General features: G+C 55.7%; 1 protein-coding gene across 1 annotated transcript in view; it reads left to right on the forward strand.

The window, feature by feature from the left end:
* The window catches only part of CCDC88C (coiled-coil domain containing 88C), a 112,089-nt gene that overhangs the window by 71,794 nt on the left and 15,198 nt on the right, over nt 1–25,097 (forward strand). The window contains exons 14-25 of the mRNA XM_054715455.1: nt 2,807–2,944; nt 4,275–5,315; nt 7,463–7,590; nt 8,563–8,704; nt 9,462–9,635; nt 11,085–11,246; nt 12,484–12,761; nt 13,446–13,589; nt 15,516–15,702; nt 17,394–17,539; nt 20,382–20,471; nt 21,821–22,059. Of these exons, the coding sequence (XP_054571430.1) occupies nt 2,807–2,944; nt 4,275–5,315; nt 7,463–7,590; nt 8,563–8,704; nt 9,462–9,635; nt 11,085–11,246; nt 12,484–12,761; nt 13,446–13,589; nt 15,516–15,702; nt 17,394–17,539; nt 20,382–20,471; nt 21,821–22,059 (2,869 nt within the window). The remainder of the gene's footprint in view (nt 1–2,806; nt 2,945–4,274; nt 5,316–7,462; nt 7,591–8,562; nt 8,705–9,461; nt 9,636–11,084; nt 11,247–12,483; nt 12,762–13,445; nt 13,590–15,515; nt 15,703–17,393; nt 17,540–20,381; nt 20,472–21,820; nt 22,060–25,097) is intronic.

Below are 25,097 nucleotides of genomic sequence, written 5' to 3' on the forward strand. Positions count from 1 at the left end.
CTGGCAAGGCGGCCCTTCTGCTCCTGCTCCTGCTCCCGGTCCCGCTCAGCCCGCTCGGGGCCTGGCTGCCTCTGTCCTGACCAGCGGGGCTGGTTTTGCTTTCTCCCCCGAGCCTGGCACGTCATGGGTCCTCCCTAACGTTGGATGGATGGTGCGCCTCGCCGTCAGCTGAGCACCACGGGGGACATGGCCCGACACTGGCCTTCCTGGAGCCACGGCACAGCCTTGGGCACGTCCCGACGGCATGGTCACTCGGAGGCCTCTGAGAAGGAGGGCGCAGGGTCAGGCAGGACACGGCTGCCTGCTCGGCTCTCCCACCCCCCGAGTGTCGCCCAGGCTGTAGGCTGACTTGGGTCGGAAACGTCTGTGTAAACCAGAGTTCCCGAAGTCCGTGTCCCTCCCTGAGACTCACCAGCCTTCTGTGGGCCTTAGAGAAGGTGCCTTCGGTGCCTCATTTGCGTTGATGTCCTCAGTTCATTCCTTCCGCCAGGAATCCTGATTTTGGGAGGAAGAGGGGCAGTCTTTGGAGGCCTATTATGGGAACACAAGCCCGGCACGGGGGGCGGTGCTGGCAGGTCCCTGGCACCCGTGTGCTCTGGGGACCTAGAGCCTCACCACATGAGCCCTCGGCCCAAGCCTGGTGCCCGCCCGGGGAGGATGGGAACCCCCTTGGGGCCAGCCCCCATCTCAGCCCAGCGAGCTCTCCCTAGGGGAATGGAGGTCCTTCAGGGATGGACAGGAATAAGGAAGGGCCCCGGTTCCATGACAGAAAGATGGGGGGGTGTCTAGCAGTTGTGGGTGGGACGTGGGCAATCACATCTTCCTCCTGAAAGCAACAACAATCAGAAATGCAAAGGTTGGAATCGCATTCCTTTCTCTGTGAGGGAAGGGGCGGCGGGGGTGAAGCATTAAGAGTAAGGTGGGGAAGGTGAGCAAGGTGGGGGGTTGGAGGACACACACCCCAGGCCCCGACTGAGTGAGAGCAGGGCTGGGGCCGGCCCATTGCTGTGCGTTGAGCTCTGCCGCATCCTCACTGGGGCTTTGGGCAAGTTGCTCGAGGACTCTGAGCCCCGTGCCCGTCTCTGAATGAGGGAGTGAGAGCTGCGCAGGGCCTCCCTCCTCGGGGCCGGCTCGGCGCTGCCATCGGAGCAGGTGCTGGTTCCCTGCTGAGCCCAGACCTTGTGCTAGGAAGTGGGGCAGCGATGAGGAAGGAGAAGAAAGAGGCTCTCCCTTTTGACAAAGACTCAGACACGTGGCCCGTTACAGTGCAGTTTGCTTTGGCCTGTCAGGTCCCCATGTTGGGGGGCAGGGGGCTTGGTGTGCGGACAGGGTGACGTGAGGACACGAATGTGAGCTCCACCGGGCCTGACCCGCCCCCTCCTGGAGGAAAAGCTTGCCTGGTCCTGCTTCCGGAGGAGAGCTGAGACAGTGCCCAGACCTATGAGATAAAGGCGGGGGCCCTCACCCAGGAGAATAGGCAGAGCTGGCCTTAGAGCAGCGATCCTTCCGGGAGCTTTGTGAACCCCCCTGTGCCAGGCTGCCCCCCAGACGGGCCAGTCCAGCAGGCTCTCCGTCCTGGCTACTCACTGGGCCACTAGGCATCTGAGGGCCCTCCCCCCAGAGGGCCCAATGGGGGACCTGAGGTCCAGGGTCTGCAGAAGCTCCAAGAGCCACCTGGTCTTTGATCGTGGAGATCCAGTCACCCCAAACCGGCAGCATCGGGGTCACAATTCAAAATGCAGATTCTTGGGCGCCAGCCCTGACTGTCAGAAGCTCAGGGGGGGCGGGGGCGGGAGGAAGGCGGGGGGCTGGCGCTCTCACAAGGGGTCAGCGATGGCTGTCATACCTGCCACCTGCCAGGTGTGTGCTGAGCACTTCACCCTGACAGAAGCCGGTGACCATGCCTGCTGCTGGCTGGCCCTGTCCGTCAGGGAAACCCGCTCGTGGTCACATCGTTAGCCGGGAGCAGCCCTTTCCCCCCTCCTGAGTTTGGCGTCAGTGGGAAGGGACAGCAGCAGAGGCCTGGCCTAGGCACTGAGTCTGAATCTGCGTCCATCACGGTGTTCAGGTGTCGGGCACAGAGCGTGAGGCGCGCGGGTTCAGGCAGTTCATGTTTAGGGAGTGGGCACGTGGATCCCGCAGAAGAGCTCCGTGTTGGGCCGCCATCCGGGCAGGACGGAGGGGGTCTGGCCTGGGGCAGGCAGTGGGGTGTGGACGGGAGCCGTGTGGGGAACGAGGACAGGCCTTGGTGACACATCTACTTGGAGGGTGAGAGGAAGGAGAGGGGCGGCAGAAGACCTCTCGGAGCAGCTGGGTGAACAGGAATGTCACCAACTGGGTGAAGTTCCTGCAGGACATCCGGCAGTGGTGGCTGCTGGCCCCAGGCATGTCGCCTGACCCTCAGGATAGCAGTGGACAAGGCCTAAGACAGGAGCAGTGAGAGTGAACAGGGGTGAGCTGGGAGGGAAGCTGACCGATGGGTGCCCGTGACCTTTTTCTCTACCATGAGCTGGAAGTGCACGCCGTGGGCTGAGAGGTGATGGTCAAGGGTGTGGGGAGCTCACTGCAGAACAAGGCCTGACCTGGGGCAGCGGCTCAGGGACGCCGCCTGGAGCCAGGCTCCCTCTTCCCGCTCTGCCAGCCTTGGCAGTGGCTGTTGTACCTCCCCAAGAAGTGGGCAGGAGGGTTTTTCCTTGAGAAAAGGCCTGTGCAAGTGTTCTGTAGGTGACAGGGTTCGGGTCTGCTGTGAAGCACAGTTCACTTCGTGAAACTGACTTTTGCACGGGCTGGGTCTTCGGCTCTGCAGATTGAAAAGTTGCAGATCCAGCTGCAGAAGGAAAAGCAGAGCAACCAGGATTTGGAGACCCTCAGTGAGGAGCTGATCAAAGAGAATGAACAGCTGTACAGTGACATGGAGACCCTGAAGGCGGACAAAGCCAGGCAGGTAGGCCCTCCAGAGCGCATGCCTCCCTGGCGCCCCTGCCTGCAAGGGGGAGCGTCCAGGATCACAGCCCTGTCCTGGTCATTGATCAGTGATTCCTGGGTGACCAGTTTCCTCCCTCACCTGCAGCTCAGAGCAGCAATCCTCAGCTGCAGCAGGGGGATGGGGACAGGTATCACCTCCCAGGGACACTGGCCATCTTGTGTTTGATTGACAGGACTTGGGGGAAGAGAGGGGAGGTGCTCCTGGCTGTGGTGCAGTGAGGCCAGGAATGCTGCTAAATGTCCTGCAGCCCCTGGGACAAACAAGGATCCCGCTCCATATGTCCCGGGTCCCCTTGAGAACCCTGGCACACCTCCAGGGTGGATCTGCCTGGCACTACAACAAGTGCCATGGAAGCGAGCCCAGCGCTGGGGCAGCGGCTCAGTGATGCCATCCAGAGGCCAGGCTTCCCTCTTCCCACTCTGCCAGCCTTGGCAGTGGCTGTTGTACCTCCCCTAAACATGGGCAGGAAGAAGGTGGAGGGTGAAGAGACAAAGGGAAGGCCTCCCTAGACCTTCTATCGACATGTCATTGGCCAGACCCAACACATGACTACCCCTAGCTGCAAGGGAGGCTGGGTATCAAGTACTTTGGTTTTTCAGCTTCTCTAGTAGAGCAAAAAATGGGGGTTGGGTTAGTGCTATGTATAGTGAAGAGACAGGCTAGGGCCCCCTCTCTTGTATAGTCCAGAAGGCAGAATGATAGGTGACAAGCCAGGTGACTTCAGACGTGTGCTATTGAAGGAATATACGTGGGTCCAGGGAGCGTCTTGCTAAGTGCAGGACATTTAGAATCCTGGTGCAGGGCTTCTCTGAGGAGCTGACACTCACACTGAGCTCTGGAGGAGGAGAAGGAGCCAGTGATGCTGGAGGCCGGGGTGGAGGCAGGTGAATATTCACGGCAGTGTATATTCACACGTGTAATGTCTGCAGTGGAGAGGGGCGTGAGGAGCGGCCACAGGGTTGGGTGGCCAGCTCATCGGGGTCCTGTGGACCAGGATAAAAAGCACCAAGGGAAATCACTTGCATTGTTTTAAGTAAGGGGTGGTGTGGTTTATGTTTTCTAACTCATCCCGGCTGCTGTGAATGTGTTTTGACTTGACCTGTCTCAGTGGGGATCTCCGTGCCCTTCGCCTTGTGTCCATCTCAGGCCTCCGGGAAACGTTAGGACGTCCTTTGGGTCCACGGTGGGGTGTCTTTCCAGGCCTACTCTTCAGTCGCCCCGTTTGGACCCAATCACCGGGATACGTTTGTGCGGCCACCTGTGTCTTTTCCATTGTGTCTTCCTGCAGATCAAGGATCTTGAGCAAGAAAAGGATCATCTCAACCAGACGGTGCAGTCGCTGCGGGAGAGGTCAGAGGTCAGCAGCGAGGTCCGCGTGAAGGACATCGAGAAGGAGAACAAAGCCCTCCACCAGACGGTGACGGAGACCAGCAGCAAACTCAGCAAGCTGGAGTCGGAGCGGCAGCAGCTGCACCGGGACCTGGAGCAGGTGAAGGAGAAGGTGGCGCAGGCGGAGGGGCTGGAGAAGGAGATGCACCGGCTGGAGAAGGAGAACGAGAAGCTGGCCAGGGAGGTGACCTCCCTGACGACGGCCAGCGAGAAGGTCGACACCCTGGAGCGCGAGAGCCAGGGCCTGTCGCTGGAGAACCGGAGGCTGCAGAAGTCCCTGGACACGCTGCAGAACGTGTCGGTGCAGCTCGCCGGCCTGGAACGGGACAACAAGCAGCTGGACGCGGAGAACCTGGAGCTGCGCAGGATGGTGGAGGCCATGCGCTTCACGGGCGCCAAGATGGCTCAGATCGAGAGGGAGAACCAGGAGCTCGAGCGGGAGAAGGAGGAGCTGAGGAAGAACGTGGAGCTGCTGAGCACCCTGAGCAAGAAGTCGGAGCGCCTGGAGCTGAGCTACCAGAGCGTGAGTGCCGAGAACCTGCGGCTGCAGCAGGCCCTGGAGCGGGAACGGGGGGAGCTGGAGGCGCGAAACCAGGCCCTGCAGCGGGACCTCGAGGCCCAGCGGCTGGCCGGCAAGCAGCTGGAGAGGTCCGAGAAGGACAAGGAGGCCCTGGAGCAGGAGGTGGCCCAGCTGGAGAAAGACAAGAAGCTGCTGGAGAAGGAGGTGAATCGGCTGTGGCAGCAGGTGGAGTTCAAGGACACGGTCTTGGACGACGTCACCACCAAGCTGTCGGCCGCTGAGAAGGAGAGCCGCGCTCTGGACAAGGAGCTGGCGCGCTGCAGGGACGCGGCCACCAGGCTGAAGGAGCTGGAGAAGGACAACAGAGACCTCACCAAGCAAGTCACCATGCACACCCGGACGCTGACGACCCTGGGAGAGGTGAGCGGGGCGCCAGCAGCCCCTCCGGGGGCGGGGGGGGGGGGGACGCGGGGTTGACGTCTTTGTCCAGAGCAGCACAGGTGTGCCGTGAGGGTGCGCTTCCAGATCGAACTGGGCCTGTGTCCTCCTTCGATGCCTTCCTTGGCTCTAAACAGGTGGTGCCGAAAGGTAAGAAGAACCGAGTGAAACGCGGCTGTTCTCTCACTGCCCAGAGATACCCGGACTACAGCTGGCTTCTCTTATTCCAGCCTTCCTCCCACACGTATCCATGCGCGCACACACACGTACGCACACACGCACACGCACGACACCTACTCTCTGCATCCTAACCCTATTATATTCATTATGCCTTTTCTCATTACATTAAATAGGCTTTCGGCCCCATATAATTTACTGTAATTATTTTTGTGGCATTTAGGCTGTTTTCCATTTTTTCCACTATTTTATTATTTTTTTTATTAACCATTTATCCCCGTTATGCCCTCTTTGACCTCCTCCCACTACCCTCCCACCATCACCACACGGTTCTCTCAGGTCCATTAGTTCTCGCTTTTTTCTTCTCTGTTTTGCTCAGTCCCTCCACCACCGTCCTGATCACCCCCCCCCCCCTCCCACCACCACCACCACCAGAGCTGCCTGCCAGCTCTCTGTGTATGAGTTTATTTTGCTTGGTAGTTCTGTTTGCTCATGAAATTCCCATGTGAATGAAATGATACGGCACCTGTCTCTCTTTGACTGGCTTATTTCATTTAGGACTGCGGTGGGCAAACTGCAGCTCGCAAGCCACATGCGGCTCTTTGGCCCCTTGAGTGTGGCTCTTCCACAAAATACCACGGCCTGTGCGAGTCTATTTTGAAGAAGTGGCGTTAGAAGAAGCTTAAGTTTAAAAAATTTGGCTCTCAAAAGAAATTTCAATCGTTGTACTGTTGATATTGGGCTCTGTTGACTAATGAGTTTGCTCACCACTGCCCTAGGAGAGTCCTCTCCTGGCTCCTTTTTGCACGTGACCAGCAGAGGAGAAAGAGAGGGAATGAGAAAGACCACACTTCACGGGGCAGAACCCAGCCACGCGGCTGAACCTAGCGACAAGGGAGGCTGGGAAGTGTGTTCTAGGAAGAAAGGGAAATAGATTTGACGAGCACGGGTCTCATCTCACGCTCACGAGAGTACAGTCCTTGCAGGCAGATGAGCATGCTGCCGACCCAGAGTGCCCGCCTCTGTGAGCACGGGTTAGGTTTTGCTGCAGTAACAGACAACCCAGAACCGCAGTGGATGGCCACAGGCAGGCAGGCTTCTCACTCACGAGCGTCCAGGTGACTCTGCTGGGAGCCTGTCACCTGTACTAGGACTCGGCCGCTTTGATCTCATGGCGCCACCACCTCAGCACAAGGGCTGGGCGGTGGCCATGGCCGGGGAAAGGCAGCTGGCAGGTTACACACCAGCTCTTCCCAGCTCTGCAGCTGGGAAGTGGCCCAGGTCGTTCCACACACAGCCCACCGGCTGGAACCGGTCACTTGGCGTCACCTCACCGCAGGGTGGCTGGAGATTTGCCGGTGGAATGAATGGGAAGCACCGTTCTCTGTCACACTGGTGGTCCGAGCCTGCGGATTTGGAGGGGGCAGGCATGGCATGCCACTACCTGTGACACCAGGTAGAAAACTTAGCTGCTGGAGAGCTACATAGAGGGGTGGGAGCAGGTGGACTAGCTACGTCAACCACCTCAATGAGAGCAGCACCCACTTTTGAAAAGTAAATCAAAACCAGAATTTAAAATCTTCCTCCTTTTTGTACTTTGTGTTTGTTCCAAATTCTCTGCAACAATCATTTATTTACAGTCCTCCCTAGAAGAGGAGATCATTGGAATGTGAGCCTACTAACCAGAGATCCACGTAACAGTATTTCCGACACACGTTTGGATGTGTGTGGAGCTCATTGGCCTGGCGCACGGCTGGCCGTGTGGCCTGGTCGTCTGCACCGGCTGGAAGGGTGTGTTCACCCTTCTCTGGAAGAGGGGTTCACCATCCCCATCAAACCGCCTGCCCAGCCCCAGTGACTTGGGAAGGCACTCGCTCAGCCTTCTGAAGAGCCTGCGCTCGGCCGTTTCCGCCGCGCTCTCGGCCCGGCTCATCCCCTCCCTGTTCCTACAGGAACTGGTGCTGGAGAAGCTGAAGAGTCAGCGGCTGACCAATGAGCTGGACAAACTGGGCCAGGAGCTGGAGAAGGTCGGCCTCTGCAAGGAGCTGCTGCTGCAGGACGACAACAGCGACAGCGACCGGTGAGGACCCGCCCCGTGAGGCCCGCAGGCTCCACAGCCCGTGCCCCGCCCCCGCGTGCGCCCCGCCCCAGCTCCAAGCTCTACTCAGTCTTCACAGCCCAGGGCCTGTCGTCCTTCACATCTAGGTCCTCTTCCTGGAGGTTCCCAAGGAGGAGAGGATGGAGACTCTTGCCCACAAAAAGGCTACTTTTGTTTTTTTAATAGACGACTTTATTTTAGAGTAGTTTCAGGTTCACAGCAAAATCGAGGGGAAGGTATCGAGATTTCCCATATGCCCCTGCTCCCCGCTGTCGGCGCAGCCTCCCCCACCATCACCATCACCCACCATGGTGGCCCATTTGTTACTCGATGGACCTGCACTGACACGTCCGTGATTTAATTAGGGACCACTCCGGGTGAGCCTCGTGTGGGCTTGGCGAGATGGATAATGACGTGTCCGTTGTTGTAGTATCCATGCTGTTTTCACTGCCCTAACAGTCCTCTGATCCACCTACTAGTATTATCCCTCTCCAACACCCCAGCCCTTTAATTAAAAAAAAAAACAAAAAACTTATTGCAGCCTCTTCCTGCAGTGCTTTCCTAAATGATCTCATTTTTCAAGGGAATCCAGTGTCCTTAATTTTTTGCTGGACTTGTAACTGACAACATCCACATGCTAGAGAATAGCACGGTGACCTTGGGCACGGTGACCTTGGGCAAGAGGCTTAACCTCTCTGAGGCTCAGTTTCCCCTTCTGTAAAAAGCCCGTGATGACTCCTCCCTACGGCGATGGTTATGCAACTGCCCAGTGATGTGTGACGGTGTCACAGGCGTGTCGGCAGGGAGTCCCGGGTGGGCTCTGGCGGGATGGTCTGGGCCGCATGCTGCCCGGTGCCGAGGAAACCCGCCTGATGGGGAGGGAGGGGTGGCAGCTGGGAGGTCGTGGGTGGAAAAGGCAGACAAATGATCCTGTTGCGTCTTTGCGTTCTTCAGAAAATACAAGATCTTGGAGGGTAGGAATGAACTGGCATTGAAGACGACACTGGCCATGAAAGAAGAGAAGATCGTGTTCCTGGAAGCTCAGGTGGAAGAGAAGGCCAGCCTGACCCGCGAGCTGCAGCAGGAGCTCCAGGCGGTAAGAGCTGCCGCCAGGGACGGTGCCGGGTCCCACTGGGAGGTCCCTGCCTCGCCCGGGCAGCAGAGGGGCAGCTGGGCGCCCGTCTCATGGAGCAGGTGTGGGTGAGCCGCAGGGCTGGAGGGAGCTATTTCAGATCATGCCATCAGGGCTGGACAACCAGAGAGTGAGTCAGGTTTGGGGGGAGAGGAGGTGAGATCTGGGGACCCTGGTGAGAACCTACTGAAACGGGCGTGGGGCCCCAGACAGTCTCATGGGCACCCTCCATGGGACACACAGGTGCACAGAGGCGCGTAAGGATGTGCACGTCTGCTCCTGGCGCACACCTGCTGTCCGCATGCGTGCTGTCCACACGTGTGCACACAGGCACCCTCCCGTCTCTCCTTTTAGGAATCCTTGGCACGTTTCTTGGTTGCATGATTGGATAAGGAATCTAGAACAAAGCGATTCTAGAGCCGATAGGGGCTTTCTGACATCACCTGGTCCCTCTTCTCCCAGCTCACCTCCGTCTGAGGGAGTGAGGAGACGTGCCTGTCGTGTGGCTAGGGCCAGGATGGGGTCCCAGGCCCCTGCCCTTCCTGTCATCCTTGGAGGAAGGAGAGCAGGACAGAGGTGGTGTGCACCTCCTCCAGAGCTCCTGCAGGGTGTCTGTCTCCTTGTCCAGCCTCGGCGGGGGGGGGGGGCCCGCGCTGGGCTGCCGCGGGCTCTGCGCCGGCCTCTTCCCGCCCCCCATGCCTCTGTGCTCCTGTGCCCGCAGCTGAAGGAGTGCGAGCTCCTCAGGGAGGGGACGCACCCGCAGAACTCGCTGAGACCCCCTGCGGGGACCTCGGTGGCCGGTCACCAGGAGAAGGAGGGCTGGGGGCCGAGCCACAAGGAGGCCACCATGGAGCTGCTGCGGGTGAAGGACCGGGCCATCGAGCTGGAGCGGAACGTGAGTCGCTGCCCCGCCCCGTCGCTCAGGCCATCCCACTCCTCATCCCGGTGACATGCCTCACTGGAGAGGACACTGGATGTAGAATCTGCTGACTTAGCTCGGTCTAGTTGGACATTTTTTTTTTTTTTAATATATCTTATTGATTTTTTACAGAGAAGAAGGGAGAGGGTTAGAGAGTTAGAAACATCGATGAGAGAGAAACATCGATCAGCTGCCTCCTGCACACCTCCTACTGGGGATGTGCACGCAACCAAGGTATATGCCCTTGACCGGAATCGAACCTGGGACCTTTCAGTCCGCAGGCCGACGCTCTATCCACTGAGCCACACCGGCGAGGGCTAGTTGGACACTTCCTGATGTGTCCTGGCAGGTCCTAGGAGCTCTGGGTTCCTTCAGCATTCCTAACGTGAAGGCGTGGTCACATTTCCCCACGGTGACCTCCCTCTCCCGCCCCTCAGACCTGGCCTGTCACTCGTACTCCGTTTCCATCCCGCTGTGTCAGTGCTCTGTGCCGGGTTGGCAAGCCAGGCCTGGCGCCTGCTCCTGTGAAGAGGTTTTATTGGAACAGACACGCCTTTGGTTTACCGGTCGTGTGGGCAGGGCTGAGTGGTGGCGTAGAGACCGCAGGGCTGGCACCCAAAGTATTTACTATCTGGCCCTTCACAGGACAAAGGTTGCCCATGTATGTCTGAACCCCCGATTTTATTCCACCCTCCCCGTCGTCGAATGAGCGGATAGTGATGGGTTTTCACCACCTGGTGGGTGAGAAAGCTGAGACAGTCCCAGGCCTGACCGAGGTCCCATGCTAGTGAGGTAGCCCCTGGAGCCCAGCGACCCCGTGCCCTGGCTCCTGGCCAGATGGCGGCACGTAGGAGGTCTCGATCAGCCTCATGGAGCGGGAGCCACCTCATTGGCCGCGGGCTTGGCCTCGCATCCTGTGCGAGCAGCTCACTGAGGCACGCTCTCAGGTGTTCACCAGGAAACGGAGAAAAGCAGTGGTCGGCAAACTCATTAGTCATCAGAGCCAAATATCAACAGGACAACGATTGAAATTTCTTTTGAGAGCCAAATTTTTTAAACTTCTTCTAACGCCACTTCTTCAAAATAGACTCGCCCAGGCCGTGGTATTTTGTGGAAGAGCCACACTCAAGGGGCCAAAGAGCCGCACGTGGCTCACAAGCCGCAGTTTGCCGACCACGGAAGAAAAGCATCAAAGAGCAAGGACGCACTTGCCTCTGCCTCACACCCACACCCCCGGTTCAGCAGAATCCCCTTCCTGCATCGTCCTTTCTGTCTTGAAAGCACATACCCCCCAAAACTAGGTGTGTTTTTCCAAGAGAGAACAGGCTCTCCCCTGGAGGCCCCCAAAGCACCCACTTCTGAGGGTTCCTTACGGCTCAAGCACCGTTTGCAGGGGGTGTCTGACGGCCTCGTGCTTCCCCCTAGAACGCGGCTCTGCAGGCCGAGAAGCAGCTGCTCAGGGACCAGCTGCAGCACCTGGAGGCCCAGAGCGTGGCCTTCAGCAGCCAGATCCTGACGCTGCAGAAGCAGAGCGCCTTCCTGCAGGAGCACAACACCACGCTGCAGACCCAGACGGCCAGGCTGCAGGTGCGGGGGCGGGGGGGGCGGGAATGGGGGGCAGCCCTGGGACCAGCCCTGGGCGCGGACGCCTCGGATCAGCAGGACAGAGCACGGGAGAGTTGGGGGTTCCCTTGTGTCCTGTGTGTAACCAGCTCATTGTGAACAGTGGTGCCTAGCCTCAGGGTCTCTGGCGGCGGCGATGGTTGATGAGCCGGGTTCCGTGAGTGAGCATACGGCTGTGGTCTCGTCTGTTTCCCAAAGTCTCCCCATGGGAATGCTCTTAGGAATGACTTGGAAAAGTCTCTCTGGGATCGGCTAAGTTTGGTTCAAGAGCTGACCAGGCTTCTTTACTGTCGGGCCCGGCAGAGCCTTTTTATAGCTACTGTGGGTTTTTCATCTCCGCCGGGGAAGGCGGGTGTGACGTCGAGAGCGCATCGAGCAGAACTGGGCCACGCAGGTTAGGGCGTTGGTGTATAGTTATGGTTAACAGATGGCGGGAACACGCGTGATCGCTTATTAATGCCGTTCCCGAGAGAAGTGTTTGAAAATACGTAACTCGGGGGTCAGGGATAGTAAGCGGGAAGCCGTTTGGCTAAGAGATTGGGATTTGTTCTATTAAAATAAAACAGGATCTTAGCTTGTAGTTCTGTTTTTGTTGTCTTTTCGCTGTTGTCCTGTCTTCGTCTGGCTTTGACATCAGGGTGATTCTGGCCTCAGAATGAGTTAGGACGGGTTTCTTCCTCTTCAATTTCCTGGTAGTTTTGGATGTTGGGTGGTTCTGTAAATATCAGGTTAAACTGGTTGGTAGTGTTCAGATACTCTATATCTTTACTGATTTTCTATGTATTTAATTTTTAATAGGCTTTTAATAGTTGTCCAAGAGGGTGTACCCACGGTGCTTATCCAGGGAAAGGGCATGATTGGGCCAAAGAAGGTCACGTGTGTGGGGAGGGGCGCAGACTCAGTTTAGCACCATGTGGTACTCCGTGTCTGCCGGACTGTCCCCTCACCAGGAGGAGGGCTGGGGGCCGAGCCACAAGGAGAAAGGAGGGCTGGGGCCCTTCCCAGCGCAGTTCCTTAAGTGCTGGTAAAAGTGTCCTCAGCACAGCTGGGTTTTGCCTGCCCTGAGGGTCCCTGCTATTTTGGTGTCTGCACTTGCCCTGCTCTTGGCCCCTCTCTGCGTGCGGGGGTGCTGGGACGGGGAGTCTGTGGCTCCCTGGGGTCTGCGCCCGGTGAGGCATCATCTCCTTCTCCCTCCCGGCAGGTGGAAAACTCCACTCTGAGCTCCCAGAGCGCCTCGCTCACCGCGCAGTTCACGCTGCTCCAGAACCAGCAGGCGGCCAAGGAGAGCGAGCACGAGAACCTGCAGAAGCAGCAGGAGCAGCTGGCGGCGGCCCACGAGGCGCTGCTGCAGGACCACGCGCGCCTGGGCGCGCTCCACGAGCACCTGTCGGTGGAGCACGAGGCCCTCCTCGGCCAGCACAGCCGCCTGAAGACGCTGCATCGGTCCCTGGAGCTGGAGCACAAGACGCTCGGGGAGAGGTGCGTGCCGGGCTCCCCCAGGCTCCTGCCCCCCTTCGCTCGGGCCCCTCGTGGTTCCTCTGGACCCGCTGCTTCACAGTGAAGAAAAGTGAATGGACCGTCCCCCTCAGGGATGTGGGGTTGGTGCAGCTGGAGGCTGAGGGGCAGGAGGGTCCCCCAGGGGAGAAGGGTGTGCCCAGCTGATCCCAGCTCATGAGTCAGCATTGGGGTCCCTGCTCCCCTGGGCATTCCTGCCCCCTCTTCCTCTTCTCTCCCAACCAAGAACAAGGAGGGGACGTCCTCCACAGCTGCCGATGGACAGGGACGTGCCTCACCAGCTTCCAGGCCTTTTCTTCCCTGTCCAAGTCTCAAAGTCTGGGCTTCTTTTTTTTTTTTTTTTTAATTTTGGAAACTTTTGAATATATGCCATGGTTCCCAGTGGGGTACCGGAGGGAGGGTGATTTAACAGGGGCGGGAAGGGACCCTAGGGACACATCAGGTGGAAGGAGGGGGACTCGGCTCCGGGGCTGGAGGAGACCCCCAAGCTGTCCCAGTGTCTGTCCCATCTGCCATTCTCCCGTTTCTCTGTCTGGCCCCGCTCCCTGCCCATCCCCGTCTCGCTCAGCTCTGCAGAGAGAAGCCGCTCACGGAGGCTGTGCCGTCTCCTGGGGTGTCCGTTCCTAGCAGGTGTGTTTCCCTCCTCAGGCACGAGGACCTGCTGAAGCACAAGGCGGAGCTGGAGGAGCTGGAGAAGGTATTGACCACCGAGCGGGAGGCCCTGCGGCAGGAGCAGAAGACCAACGCCATTGCCACCAGCGAGAACCAGCGGCTGCGGGGAGAGCTGGACAGGTAACCGCCTCCGCCCCTGCTGTGGCATCTGCCAGGTTTCATTCAGAGCAGCTCACTCAGCACCCACTGAGCTAAGCTCAAGCGAGTCTCCTGGTGATGGTGTATCTTTCCCATCCCTGTCATGGTCACAGCTGGACGGTCACAAGGTAAAGGCACGCCAGCTGGCTGGATGGAAGGATAGCAACACTGGGATGCTGCATGGTCTAGGCTTGGATGGCCTCCCCTCCCACCTTGATGATGGTGAGGACGGTATCGGGCATGGGCCCCTTCATCCTCTAACAGCAGCCATCCCGTGAGGGAGAGACGCTCGGTCCTTGGCATTCATGCATTCCCTACTGGCGAATTCACCTCCTCGCTGAAATGCACCTTAACTCCCAAATCGGTAGCCGTGGCCTTTCATGGACCAGTCCAGACTGTGAGATACAGGAGTCGCCTGATGGGCACGTTTGCAGATGAAGTTGAACAAGACCTTTGGCTCCTGCCTTGTTTCAGCTCTCACACTGCAAACCAGTGTCCCTTCAGTGGTCCATTGAGTGCCATGGAGTTCTATTTTTGCGCTTTTTGGTGGTGACATCGCTGTTTGAAATGGCCCCCAAATGGAGTGCTGAAGTGCTGTCTAGTGTCCCCAAGTGCAAGGCTGCGCTGGGCCTCACGGGGAATAAAGCAGCGGCACATGAGGCTCATTTTGGGCCCGAATGTGGTGCTCTTGGCTGTGCGTATATTACACAAGCGTCTTGACGACTTGATCCATTGACACAAATGTGGCCAGAGACTCACAGGAACCAGTGGGGACAGTTTCAGTATCCACTAAGTGAGTGTTCTCGGTGGCTTGATAGGACATTATACCGTGAATCGTGAGAATTGACTGCACTATTGTTACTCCTTTAAAAAAAAAAATGAGGAAAGAGGCTCAGAGAGATTAAGTAACTTGTTCAAGTTCATGCTCCTAGTCAGTGGCCCCGTCAGGATTCAAATCCAGGTCTTGTCTCAACCCAGAGGCATGACCATATGAAGCCTTCCTTCCCACAGCCTTGTTTCAACATGTATCGGGGCTACAAGCTCAGGTGCCTCCAGTGGCCAGGCAGGTCCAGCAGGTGGGGAAGGAGTGTCAGCATGAGAGCAGACCCTCGTGGAGAATACACACCCTCTGAGGGCTGTGAGCTGAGAGTCAAGCCCGGGATGCCAGGTCATCCTTTTGTTTATGCTCCCTCCTCCCCGCGCCCCCCCCCCCCAAGAAGCTAGATATCTAAATGTTGATGTGAAACTTAAAAAAAATTTTTTTTTAATGTTGATAAACTAATTAATTTACCAAAAAAACTCTGTGGGCCAAACTGGACACGTCTACGTTCGAATTGAGTCCATGAGCCTCTGGTCATGTGAGCTTTCTGGTATAAATCTTCCCCCAGGAAACCCAGTTGGATGATGATGGTGGTGATGACGATGATGATGATGATGATGATGATTTCAGTGGCTTTACATCATACTCAGAATCTCATATTTTATTTATCGCAGGAGTTGAAATTAGAAAGGGGATTGGAATTGAGAAGAAGAGCTGGGCACAGACATAGAGCTTTAGAGCAAAAATGATCTGATTCCATGTTTTTTAAAAGAGTATTAATAGAAGAACCCTTTGTTCCAAGTCGGCAGGTGTGCCCAAGCCCCCATGGGAAGGGTTCTCACAGGGTGCTCTGTTGAAGTGGTGTCCGCGCCTGCCTGTCCTGCCTCCCCCAGCCCACGGTGGGCAGCTGGGCTAGCCTCCTAGGACCCCAATGGACACAGTTTGAAAACCGCTGATTTGGTTCAATCCTCATTTACACACGGGAAAAACGGAGGCCCAGAGAGGTTGTGGTTTTGATTAAGGTGCACACCGGGGACGGAGGCTGGGCGTGCTCCTCAGCCCTGGGCCCTGTGGCTCTCCACCCCCAGGGTCAGCTTCCTGCACCAGCAGCTGAAGGGCGAGTACGAGGAGCTGCACGCCCACACCAAGGAGCTGAAAACCTCGCTGAACAACTCGCAGCTGGAGGTGAACCGCTGGCAGGCCCGGTACGATGAGCTGAAGGAGGAGCACCAGAGCATGGACCTCTCACTGACCAAGCTGGACCACCACTGCGAGGTGAGGCCCGGGCCGGTGGGCTCAGGACACCGGGCCTGTGCCCTGGGCGACAGCCTTGGCTCAGCCAGGTCGGAATGGGTCCTCCCTGGCGTCTGTGCTCAAAGACTGTGTGTGAATGTCACACCGAGGCCGAGAGGAAGCCAGGGGCCATTAAAGGGGACAAACCCCATGACTGGTGGGGTTGCGTTAGAAACACCTTTCACCTCACCTTTGCTTTTTGCAGGGTCGGGGTGGTGCATGGAAACAGCCGAGTACTGTGTTTTTTAAATATATTTTTATTGATTTCAGAGAGGAAGGGAGAGACAGAAACATCAGTGATAGGAGAGAATCGCCAATTGGCTGCCTCCTGCACGCCCCCCCATTGGGGATCAAACCTGCAACCCAGGCATGTGCCCTGACCTGGAATCAGACCGTGACCTCCTGGTTCATAGGTTGACGCTCAGCCACTCACTGAGCCACGCCGGCCAGGCGCCAAGTACTGTTTTATTTCCGAACCCTTGGCTGAACACTCTGCTCTGTGCTCCCCCGTGTCCTCTCATTTAATTCTCACAGTGATGTTGTGAGCTGGGGTACCCATCCTCGTCCCTCTGAAGTAGTGGGTTGGAACCCAGTTTGTCTGAAGCTAAAGCTTTCGACTTCCCTGCTACACCAACCGGGATGATATTCTAGAGCAGGAATTGGCCAAACTCGGCCCAAAATTCAGATCTGCCCACACACACACACACACACACACACCTGTTTTTATATATCTGTGAACCAAAAATAGCTTTTACAGTTTTTAATGGTTGGGAAAAATCAAAAGAAGGATAATATTTGGTGACAAATGAAAATGATATGAGGTTTAACTATCTGTGTCCAGGAGTGACGTTTCCTGTGTGTTTTTAACACAGCCACACCCAGGCGTGTACATCTTATCTCTGACTGCTTTCAACAGAGACCACCACCTGCCTGGAAAGTCTGAAATATTTACTGTCCCGCTTTTTACAGAAGCAGTGTGCTAGCCCCATCTAGCGCAGAGATGTCCAATAGGAATATAATGCAGGCCAGCATACATAATACAGAATTTTAAAAAATGAAAGGAAACAGATGGGATTAATTTTAATTACATATTTTATTTAGCTGTTATATCTAAACTATCACATGTAACCCCCAAAAGCTTATTAATGAGGTTTTTAAAAAACATTTTTGATTTTTTTTTTGAGAGAGAGGAAAGGAGAGGGAGAAACATTGATGAGAGAAACATGGATCGGTTGCCTCCTGCATGCCCCCTACTGGGGATCGAGCCTGCAGCCTAGGCATGTGCCCTGACCAGGAATCAAACCTGTGACCTCTTGGTGCATGGGACGATGCTCAACCAACTGAGCCACACCAGCCGGCAGCTTGTTAATGAGATACTTTTAAATGGTTAAATCCTCAGAACCTGTTTATATCTTTGCACTTATGGCACGTCTCAGCTCAGACCGGCTGCGTTTTCAGTGCTCCGCGGCCACACATGGCCAGTGGCTGCCTGATTGGACGGTGCACTTGGCCGTCCCCATGTCATTGGCTGAGTTGGTCCTTCCCACTGGTGTAGATCGTACCAAAACGGCCATCTTTGTGCACGTGGCCTTTTTCTTCTTTTGGAGGTCGGTCCCCAGCAGTGGGACCCCAGGGGCGCCTGGTGTGTGAGACATTGTCCATGTGTGTTTTAGCTGCTCTCCCGTCTCAAGGGGAACTTGGAGGAAGAAAATCATCACCTCGTGAGCCAGATCCAGATGTTGAATGAGCAGAACCAGAGGCTTCTAGAACAGAACATGGAGAACAAGGACCAGTACCACGAGGAGCAGAAGCAGTACATGTAAGGGGTGTGGGCTGACCGTCCACAAAGGGGTCCTGGCTTCCAGCTCCACGCCTGGGCCTCGACATTCTGGGCAGAGAGCCCCCGGCACATTAGTGTCCCAAGGGCAAGGGACAGACCACCTTCCCAGCGCATCCTCCTCTCGTTTTCCCTGGAATGGTTCTAGATTTCTGCAAGTGGGGTGGTTGACTTTTTTTTTTTTTTTTAATGTATTTTATTGATTTTTTACAGAGAGGAAGGGAGAGGGAGAGAGAGTTAGAAACATCAATGAGAGAGAAACATTGATCGGCTGCCTCCTGCACACCCCCTACTGGGGATGTGCCCGCAACCAAGGTATATGCCCTTGACCAGAATCGAACCTGGGACCTTTCAGTCTGCAGGCCCGACGCTCTATCCACTGAGCCAAACCGGTTAGGGCAGGGTGGTTGACTTTTGTTTGCTTTTTAAAGACACTGCCAGACACTTCTTAATCTGCTCTTGGAATTAAGTTCACTTTTTAAAAATATGACAGCGGTAAAGAGAGGTGCCTAGGGGAGGAATTCAGATGGTGGGCTGAGCCGTTTCTGTGTGTTTTCCCTTAACAGGCTGGAGAGAGGGTCGTTGGTGCACCGTGGTTGTCCTCCCTCTGCCAACAGGACACATTCCTGGCTTTGGCATAGGCCCTGCGAGGTGCACAGAGCCAGTGACCTGGTGGCCAGGAACTAGTAGGCATGATGGGATGTGAGCAGAGCTGTGTGCACAGCAGACAGATGTTGAGGAGCTTCATAGAAGCCTGGAAGGAAGCATGGTGGTGGGAGTTGGGGTGCTGCTGCTGAGCCGGATGGGGACAGGGCTGGCCAGTGCGGGGACGTGAAGGTGGAGCACCGGTGGCCTGGGTGCAGGGAAGGTGCAGGCAGTGGCAGGAGGGAAGGCGGCAGCAGGTGGCGCCCAGCTGTGGAAGGCGTCCATGCCCGGCTAAGGAGTCGGGTTCACAGGGAAGTGAGTGTTGATGGGAAGCTGGCCTATAGGCCCAGGAGCTGCCAGAAAGGAGGGCAGGAGGAAGAGCCTTGGTGATGGAAGCCTTGTGGTTGGAAGTCAGGTAACCCGAGATGCATCTTGTGGGTCCAGGGTGGTCTTCCCCCCTCAGTGCCATTCTGCTGGACTGTCCTTCCTTGAGGTCGGGAATGGCTGGCCATGTGGGACAGAGGGACATGGTCACAGTGACCACGGGGGCACTGTCCCAGCTCCCCGGGGTCACGGTGCTGCTTTACTATTCTCTCAGATTCTTCTGCTCATCTACAGGTGGTTGGCCACCTACCCAGGATGTTTACATGGAAAGCCACACTGTAGTTTTGGGGTAGAAATGACTGTGGCCTGAAGTTGGCTCTCTGTAACGCAGCGGGTAACAATGACCAGCAGAGGTTGGGCAGGTGCTAGCTAGAAGCATCGGGGCCTGGTGCCCAATGGATTTTCATTAGACAGTGTCTGCAGGAGGCCAGGGAGTTGTCAGACTTGCTGAGCCTGCTCTGAGCAGAGTGTTCCCCAGTCCTGGGAGGGTAGTGCTGCTGCCCTGCGTGAGTTTGTGCGCCTAGGGGTGGAGGGTTGGTCAGAGCCCTATGGGAAACGCTCTAGCATAAGGCCAAGCAGCACGGCTGTGGGAAGAGAAGAACACAGACTAGAAGAACAGTGCCAAGGGCGCTGGGGGCAGAGCAGGGTGGTCCAGCGGTTTGAGAGCCATCACTTCTCACGGGATGCTCACTTCATGGTGAACTCTCGGGAAAGCCCTGGTATTAGGTGGGACCTCGGCAGCTTCGTGGTCGAAGGAGCCTGAGCAGCTGCCTCGATCAGAGGACTCATTTTCAAGCCAGGAAACCAGGATCTGAGCTGTCAAGGCCACAAAGAGGATGAGGGAACAGGACAGGAGCTGGCGGCCCGTGGGGGGCGCTCGTCCCACCACTCTGGGACAAGACAAAACGAAAGCATGCCGTGCTGTCTTTCAGGAAGGCCAGGCTCCCTCTCCCAGTGAGCGGGGGTGCCCTCCAGCAGCCCAAGGGTTAAGAGGTGCCTCTGGTCCTTTCTGTGTTTTTGAAAATGTGAACTGATCGCCAACAGAAATGAAGAGATTTTTGCTCCACAACCTGGGTTTCTGGATACTTCTGGAAAAGCGTTCCGAAGTTCCACCACATCTAAAGCGGCGCTCCATTCGCAGGGCCTGCGTTCAGTCCCACGTGGCACCCTGCGCTCAGCGCGCCGCAGGCCCCACCCCTCCCTCTGGTCTTCCCAGGCCCGCTTTGCTCCTCAGCTTCTCTGTCTGGCCCCCGGAAGGCTCTGAGTTCGCTTCCATGGAAGTGTTATCAGAAACCCAGCATGGGAACGGGCCGAGATCAGAGGTCTGACTTTTGCTAAACTGACTTCTTTAACCTTAATGCCCGTCTACCTCACTGAAGGCAGAACTCTCCCACCACTAAAGGTATCGCTCGTCTGCCCCCGCAGGAGCCAGCCTTGCCCCGTGTCTGGCCCCGAGTGCCCAGCATCCTGAGTTGAGCTGGCCGGAACGTCCTCCGGGTTTTCCGACCCCGAGTTTCAGGTGGTTGGGGGTTAGTTCTCCTAAAATGACATACGGCCTGATCCTCGGCGCTTCAGCAGGTCTCCTCCACGTGTTAGGTTCCCGGAGCCACGTCACGTGCTCCCATCCCCATATTCCTAACCCGGCGATCGTGACCGTCAGGAGCAGTGTGATGGATGTCTGAGTCCCAGAAAAATGCCGGCCCTTCTGGGCCAGGTCCCGGGCCGGGCCGATGAGTCAATTTACGTGTCCTATTTTAAAAACCAGATTGTTTTTTTCTTTCTTTTCTATTTACAGAGACAAACTAAATGCCTTGCAGAGACAAAAGGAAAAATTAGAAGAAAAAATCATGGATCAGTACAAGTTCTATGATCCCGCTCCAAAGAAGTGAGTTGACTTAACGGCAGTAACTTAAGCCCAGAGCAGAGAGCTTGCCCTTTCACGAGTGGGGAACACTATGGCCATCCAGAGCAGGGACCCGTGTGTCGGGCCTCCACCTTCCCCTCTATGGCAGGTCCCCTGTGCGCAGGTCTCCCAGCTCTGAAAGAATTTAGAGTTTCTTTCGGTCCCGCCCTCCGTACTCGGGGTGATCCTATGGGGGAGGGCGAAGGCCAGCGGGCCATGAGCCTGGGGAAGGGGCAGAGCGTCTGTGGTTTAGAGCCACGGAAGCTGGACCATCAGGCTGGGTCCCCAGGTTTCAGTTTGGGGAAGGAAGCGTGGGCCGGACTCCTGGGCCAGCACCCATGGTCTTCAGTCACAGGAACCTCTCGGTCTTGCCTGCGTTCCTCTGGAGTCTCTGGGCCCCAGGTGGTTCACAGACACGTTCCTTTCTGCAGAGCAGCAGCCCCGGTGGGGGGCCGGCTCAGTCCCCGAGGCTGCCGGCCTCTTCCGTGCAGCAGGGCTTCCTTCCCCTGGCGCGGGCCTGAGCCCCAGGAGCTGGGCCTTCAGATTGTCCTGCCCCTGCCCAGCCATGAGGTCATATCACCATGAATCCTGCAAGGCCTCTCTGCTGACATCACAGAACCACAGAATTTCCCATCCTCCTCCGCCTGACCCTTCTGTTGACGGGGAAATGAGGCATCGATGAGGACGTTAAACCGTTCGTGTAAGCACGGTGCTGTTCCGTGGCAGAGCCAGGATTAGAGCCCACATGTGGGTCTTGTTCTAGTCGAATGCCTCCATTTCCGGTTAGCTGCAATGGGTTACCCTTTAAATTCACTGTTTTTAATTCAAACGGCCCACTCTGCCCTGCCCTCTCCCCCCTCACCCAGACTCCTCAATGCCGGGCACGGGCAAAGTGAGCCAGCCTACGTCACCTGTTACTAACTCTGGGTGAAAATGAGGAGGTCCCTGACTCTTCCTGAAAAATGGCATTTTGATGGAAAAGTGCCAACACACACAGGTTAGCTCAGCACCTCTTCCTGTACTTCACAGCGATCAGAAGCTGAGAGCTGTGTTTGAGGTTCTGTTTTCCCGAGAGGCTAGCGTGGGTTCCTGCCACGGTGAACGCTTCTGCCATCCCTGGGTCTGTGCAGAACAGCTGCAAATCGTGTTCCACCCTGAGCCCCACATCCGATGACCGCGGTGCTGGCGGAGAGCACCAGCCTTCTGGACCCCAAATTAACGGCCACTTCCCCGGCTGGTGATGGCAGTCCCAGCTTGCGTCGGCGCTCCCAGTGACCCACTGGAGGGGCAGTGAGGGTCGGCTGTGTGTCCTAAAAATCTACTTCTAATAGGAAAAACCACTGGATTGGAGCCAAAGCCTTAGTCAAATTAATCAAACCAAGGAAAGAGGGCCCCAGAGAACGACCCAAGTCCACCACGGACAGCCCTCCCTGGCCGCTGGAGTCCTCGGACCCGGCCTCGCCCAGTACTTCTCAGCCTCCAAAATCGCAGCCGGAGCCCGTGGAGGCCACACCTTCGTGCTCGAACTGGGTGGAAGAGCGAGACAGCCACAGTGCGCCTGTGGGAAAAGGTAGGAGGGCTGACTTGGCCGCAGGCGGGAAATGAAGGGGAGGGCCTCGGGTCTCCTTCGTGGACAGGGCAGCACCAACCAGATGGCGTGCTGGGTGTGCACACGTGTGTAGGAGCCTGAAGGGGGTGTGCACCCGCCTTAGATATGTGAACAACCAGATAGAAAATATAAGCCCACGTCAGTGTTGGGGCAGTTTCATCCCAGAACAATTTAGTTCCTTTAGCATGAGACCCTCACCCATCACATACAGGTGGTGGGTCCTGGAATGTTCATAGCAGATCTCCATACAGTCACCACAGAGAGGGCTCAAGAGTGCATGTTTTTGGGGTTCCTTGTATCTTCCAGGCCTAGGATAAGCCACTTCTGGAGGGAGATCCCAGTGCATTTAGCATGTAGTGGACATGTGCAAGGTCTTCAGCAAGGTCTTCTCAGGGGCTCTGGTCTTTCCGACCCTCTGAATAGCAGGGGCGGTTCTCTTCTCCCACATTCCTGGCCTTGAGTCCGCCCACCATCCATTGTGGAACCTCTGTCAATTTAGGGCTGTTGATGGGCATGAGCCAGAGGTTCCACAATGGATTTCTAGTTGCATGTGCTGCATGTGTTTCATCAGATCTGAGAGCTGTCAGTTAGAAGCTGCACGATTATGTGCCCATAAAAAGAAATGAATGGGTGGTGGCAGTGACGATTTTGTCAGAATTGCCACCTAGCCGACAGTGACTGTGAGAGATGCTCCAAGCTGCATCCTGATTTCAGAGATGTGAGGTTTGGGGGTGAAAATGTGCATTTTGCAATCGATTAAAGAAAGCCCTCATCTTAAACGTGGCTTCCTTTTAATTCACTTTTAAATATCATTGCATACATTATTTACGTGTAAACCTGCCAAGCATGCCCCCTGAGAAAGCTAAAGGTTATGAAGGACACTAGGGCTTTCTGGGGACCAGGACTGTGCCTGAGACTCGTGTGCTCTCAGAGGCGGGCGTTACAGCACCTGACAGGACCCAGGGCCTCTGACAAGCCGCCTTCTGAGTGTGACGTGTGCACAAGCCTCTTCGGGTGGCATTCACCACTTCAAGTCCTGGTGTGGCACTCAAGATGCAAAAGTGAAGTGTGCACACGCATGCCCACTGTGTGGGGACTGATGCGTGCATTCCCATTCTTTACAGCAGGTGAAATGCTCACGTGCAGGTAAATGATAATGAAGCTTGCTAACATTTGTTTTATCTAGAGGGGTTCTGTTGCCTCAGGATTTCATACAGGCTCCTTAAATGTTGTGACATTTATCACCTCAACTTGTGTTAAATTGACTTAATGAATATAATCAGCCTAATTGAGTTAGCAAACCTTTCAGAGAAAAAATGCTTGACTGATCCAAACGGTGGTTTGGCCCCATGAATGAGCGGTCAGTGGTAAATATTAGTAACGGCAGCCGTGCAATGGTGCTTCCTGGGCTCAGCAGGCTTTAGGTAGTTGATCTGCTTTATCTATCGCCTTTAGGTGTAACTGTCAGGTGAGGTAGGCATGATTCCTATCCCCTGGTCAGAGCTGGGAAAGGGAGGTTTGACAGGGTTAAGCACTGGCCCAGAGAATAAGTGGTGGAGCTGGGTTTCAAACCCAGGCCTCACAGATTATGGGGCTTGAACTTTAACCCCTGTGAGCACTGCCTGCACTTCAAGCTGCTTTATAGTCCCTGAAGATGCTGAACCAGCCTGGGCCCCTGCATTGAGTAGTCAGTCCTTATCCTGTGGTGTGAGCTGTGGTCAGCAGGTGGCGCTGTGAGGAAAGAAGTAACAGAGGTTCCTCTATGGGACTTGAATCCCCAATCAGAAATCATCGGGTAAATCAGTTATGTTCATGTCCATGTACATGACATGCTCAGAAAGTTAGACCAATTGTCTGCTCTGGTCAGACTGTAATTTAAAGGCCGTGAAGGGGAGGTTTAGAGTAGAGTATGCGTAGGGATCTAAATGGGAATAATTCTTGATGGAGAGGGTGTTTTAGTATCACAAGGGTATTTTCATTACTTTCAAACTCATCCTGCTACGAGAGGTTATTTAGATGTACAGGAATTATTAGTGAAGAGTTCAAGTAGGCGATTTCATTACAGCAGGCCAGAAACATACCATTGAGTGTCCCAAGGTCTTTGAACAGGAGCAGGAGTTAGTTGTGTGTGAGCCACGTTGTCAGGGAGCCTGTCATTAAAATGGATGAGTAAGAAAAGCCAGGTCCTAAATTAACAAACAGCCTTATTTAATAATTTAACACATTGAAACTGAACAATGGTCTACCCGATCAGCTCCTAGAGCAATAGAGACTTCCCCTCACGTGCTAAGTAAAGCATTGGCACAAGGGTGCCACTGAATTACCAAAACGGAGTCGGAGCCTAAATGATTCACCGAGTCCTGATTCTGGTTGTGCCGTGGGCATTGTTTCCATCTCTCCTGGGCTGGGCAGGACTCTGATTCCCAAGTACGTTTAGCCAATGTCGCGTCATTTGTTGTTACTCAGTTCATTTATTTGCTTTTTTCTTTTTTCCTTTCTCTCTCGGGTTATCCTGGGGATAACAATTTAGCAACTCGGTGCAAAAAGAGTCCCTTTTTGAGAAGCAAAAGCAAGGACAAAGACAAGTCTCCAACAGCCCACCCGGCTCTCTCTAAACGCCTGCGGTTCTGGTCTTCCTCTGACATCCCGCCCGCCTCTAACTACCCTCTCCCTTTCTCGGAAATCGGAGACTTCTAATCCTTTCCCTTTATCAGTGTCTTCATCACGTACCCTCCTTCATTTCTGAAATTCAAACAAACAATCATAGAACAGTACCTAAAGGCCAGATGACCCATAGTGGACCCCCTCCTCCTGACCCCAATTCCAAGCCAAAGCTTAAAACAACCAACGTGGATTCTGATTTCAAAAGAGAAGATGAGTTGTCACACCCTCTGGACGGCACTCCGGCGCAGCGCAGTGTTAGGGGAGCCTCAGGACAGCCGTGCACAGGCCCGTGGGCCCGGATGTCCGTGCTCAGTGAGTCCCCGCCTGGCGGAGGG

The sequence above is a fragment of the Eptesicus fuscus genome, chromosome 5 (genome assembly GCF_027574615.1).
Source record: "Eptesicus fuscus isolate TK198812 chromosome 5, DD_ASM_mEF_20220401, whole genome shotgun sequence".
Lineage (NCBI taxonomy): Eukaryota > Metazoa > Chordata > Mammalia > Chiroptera > Vespertilionidae > Eptesicus > Eptesicus fuscus.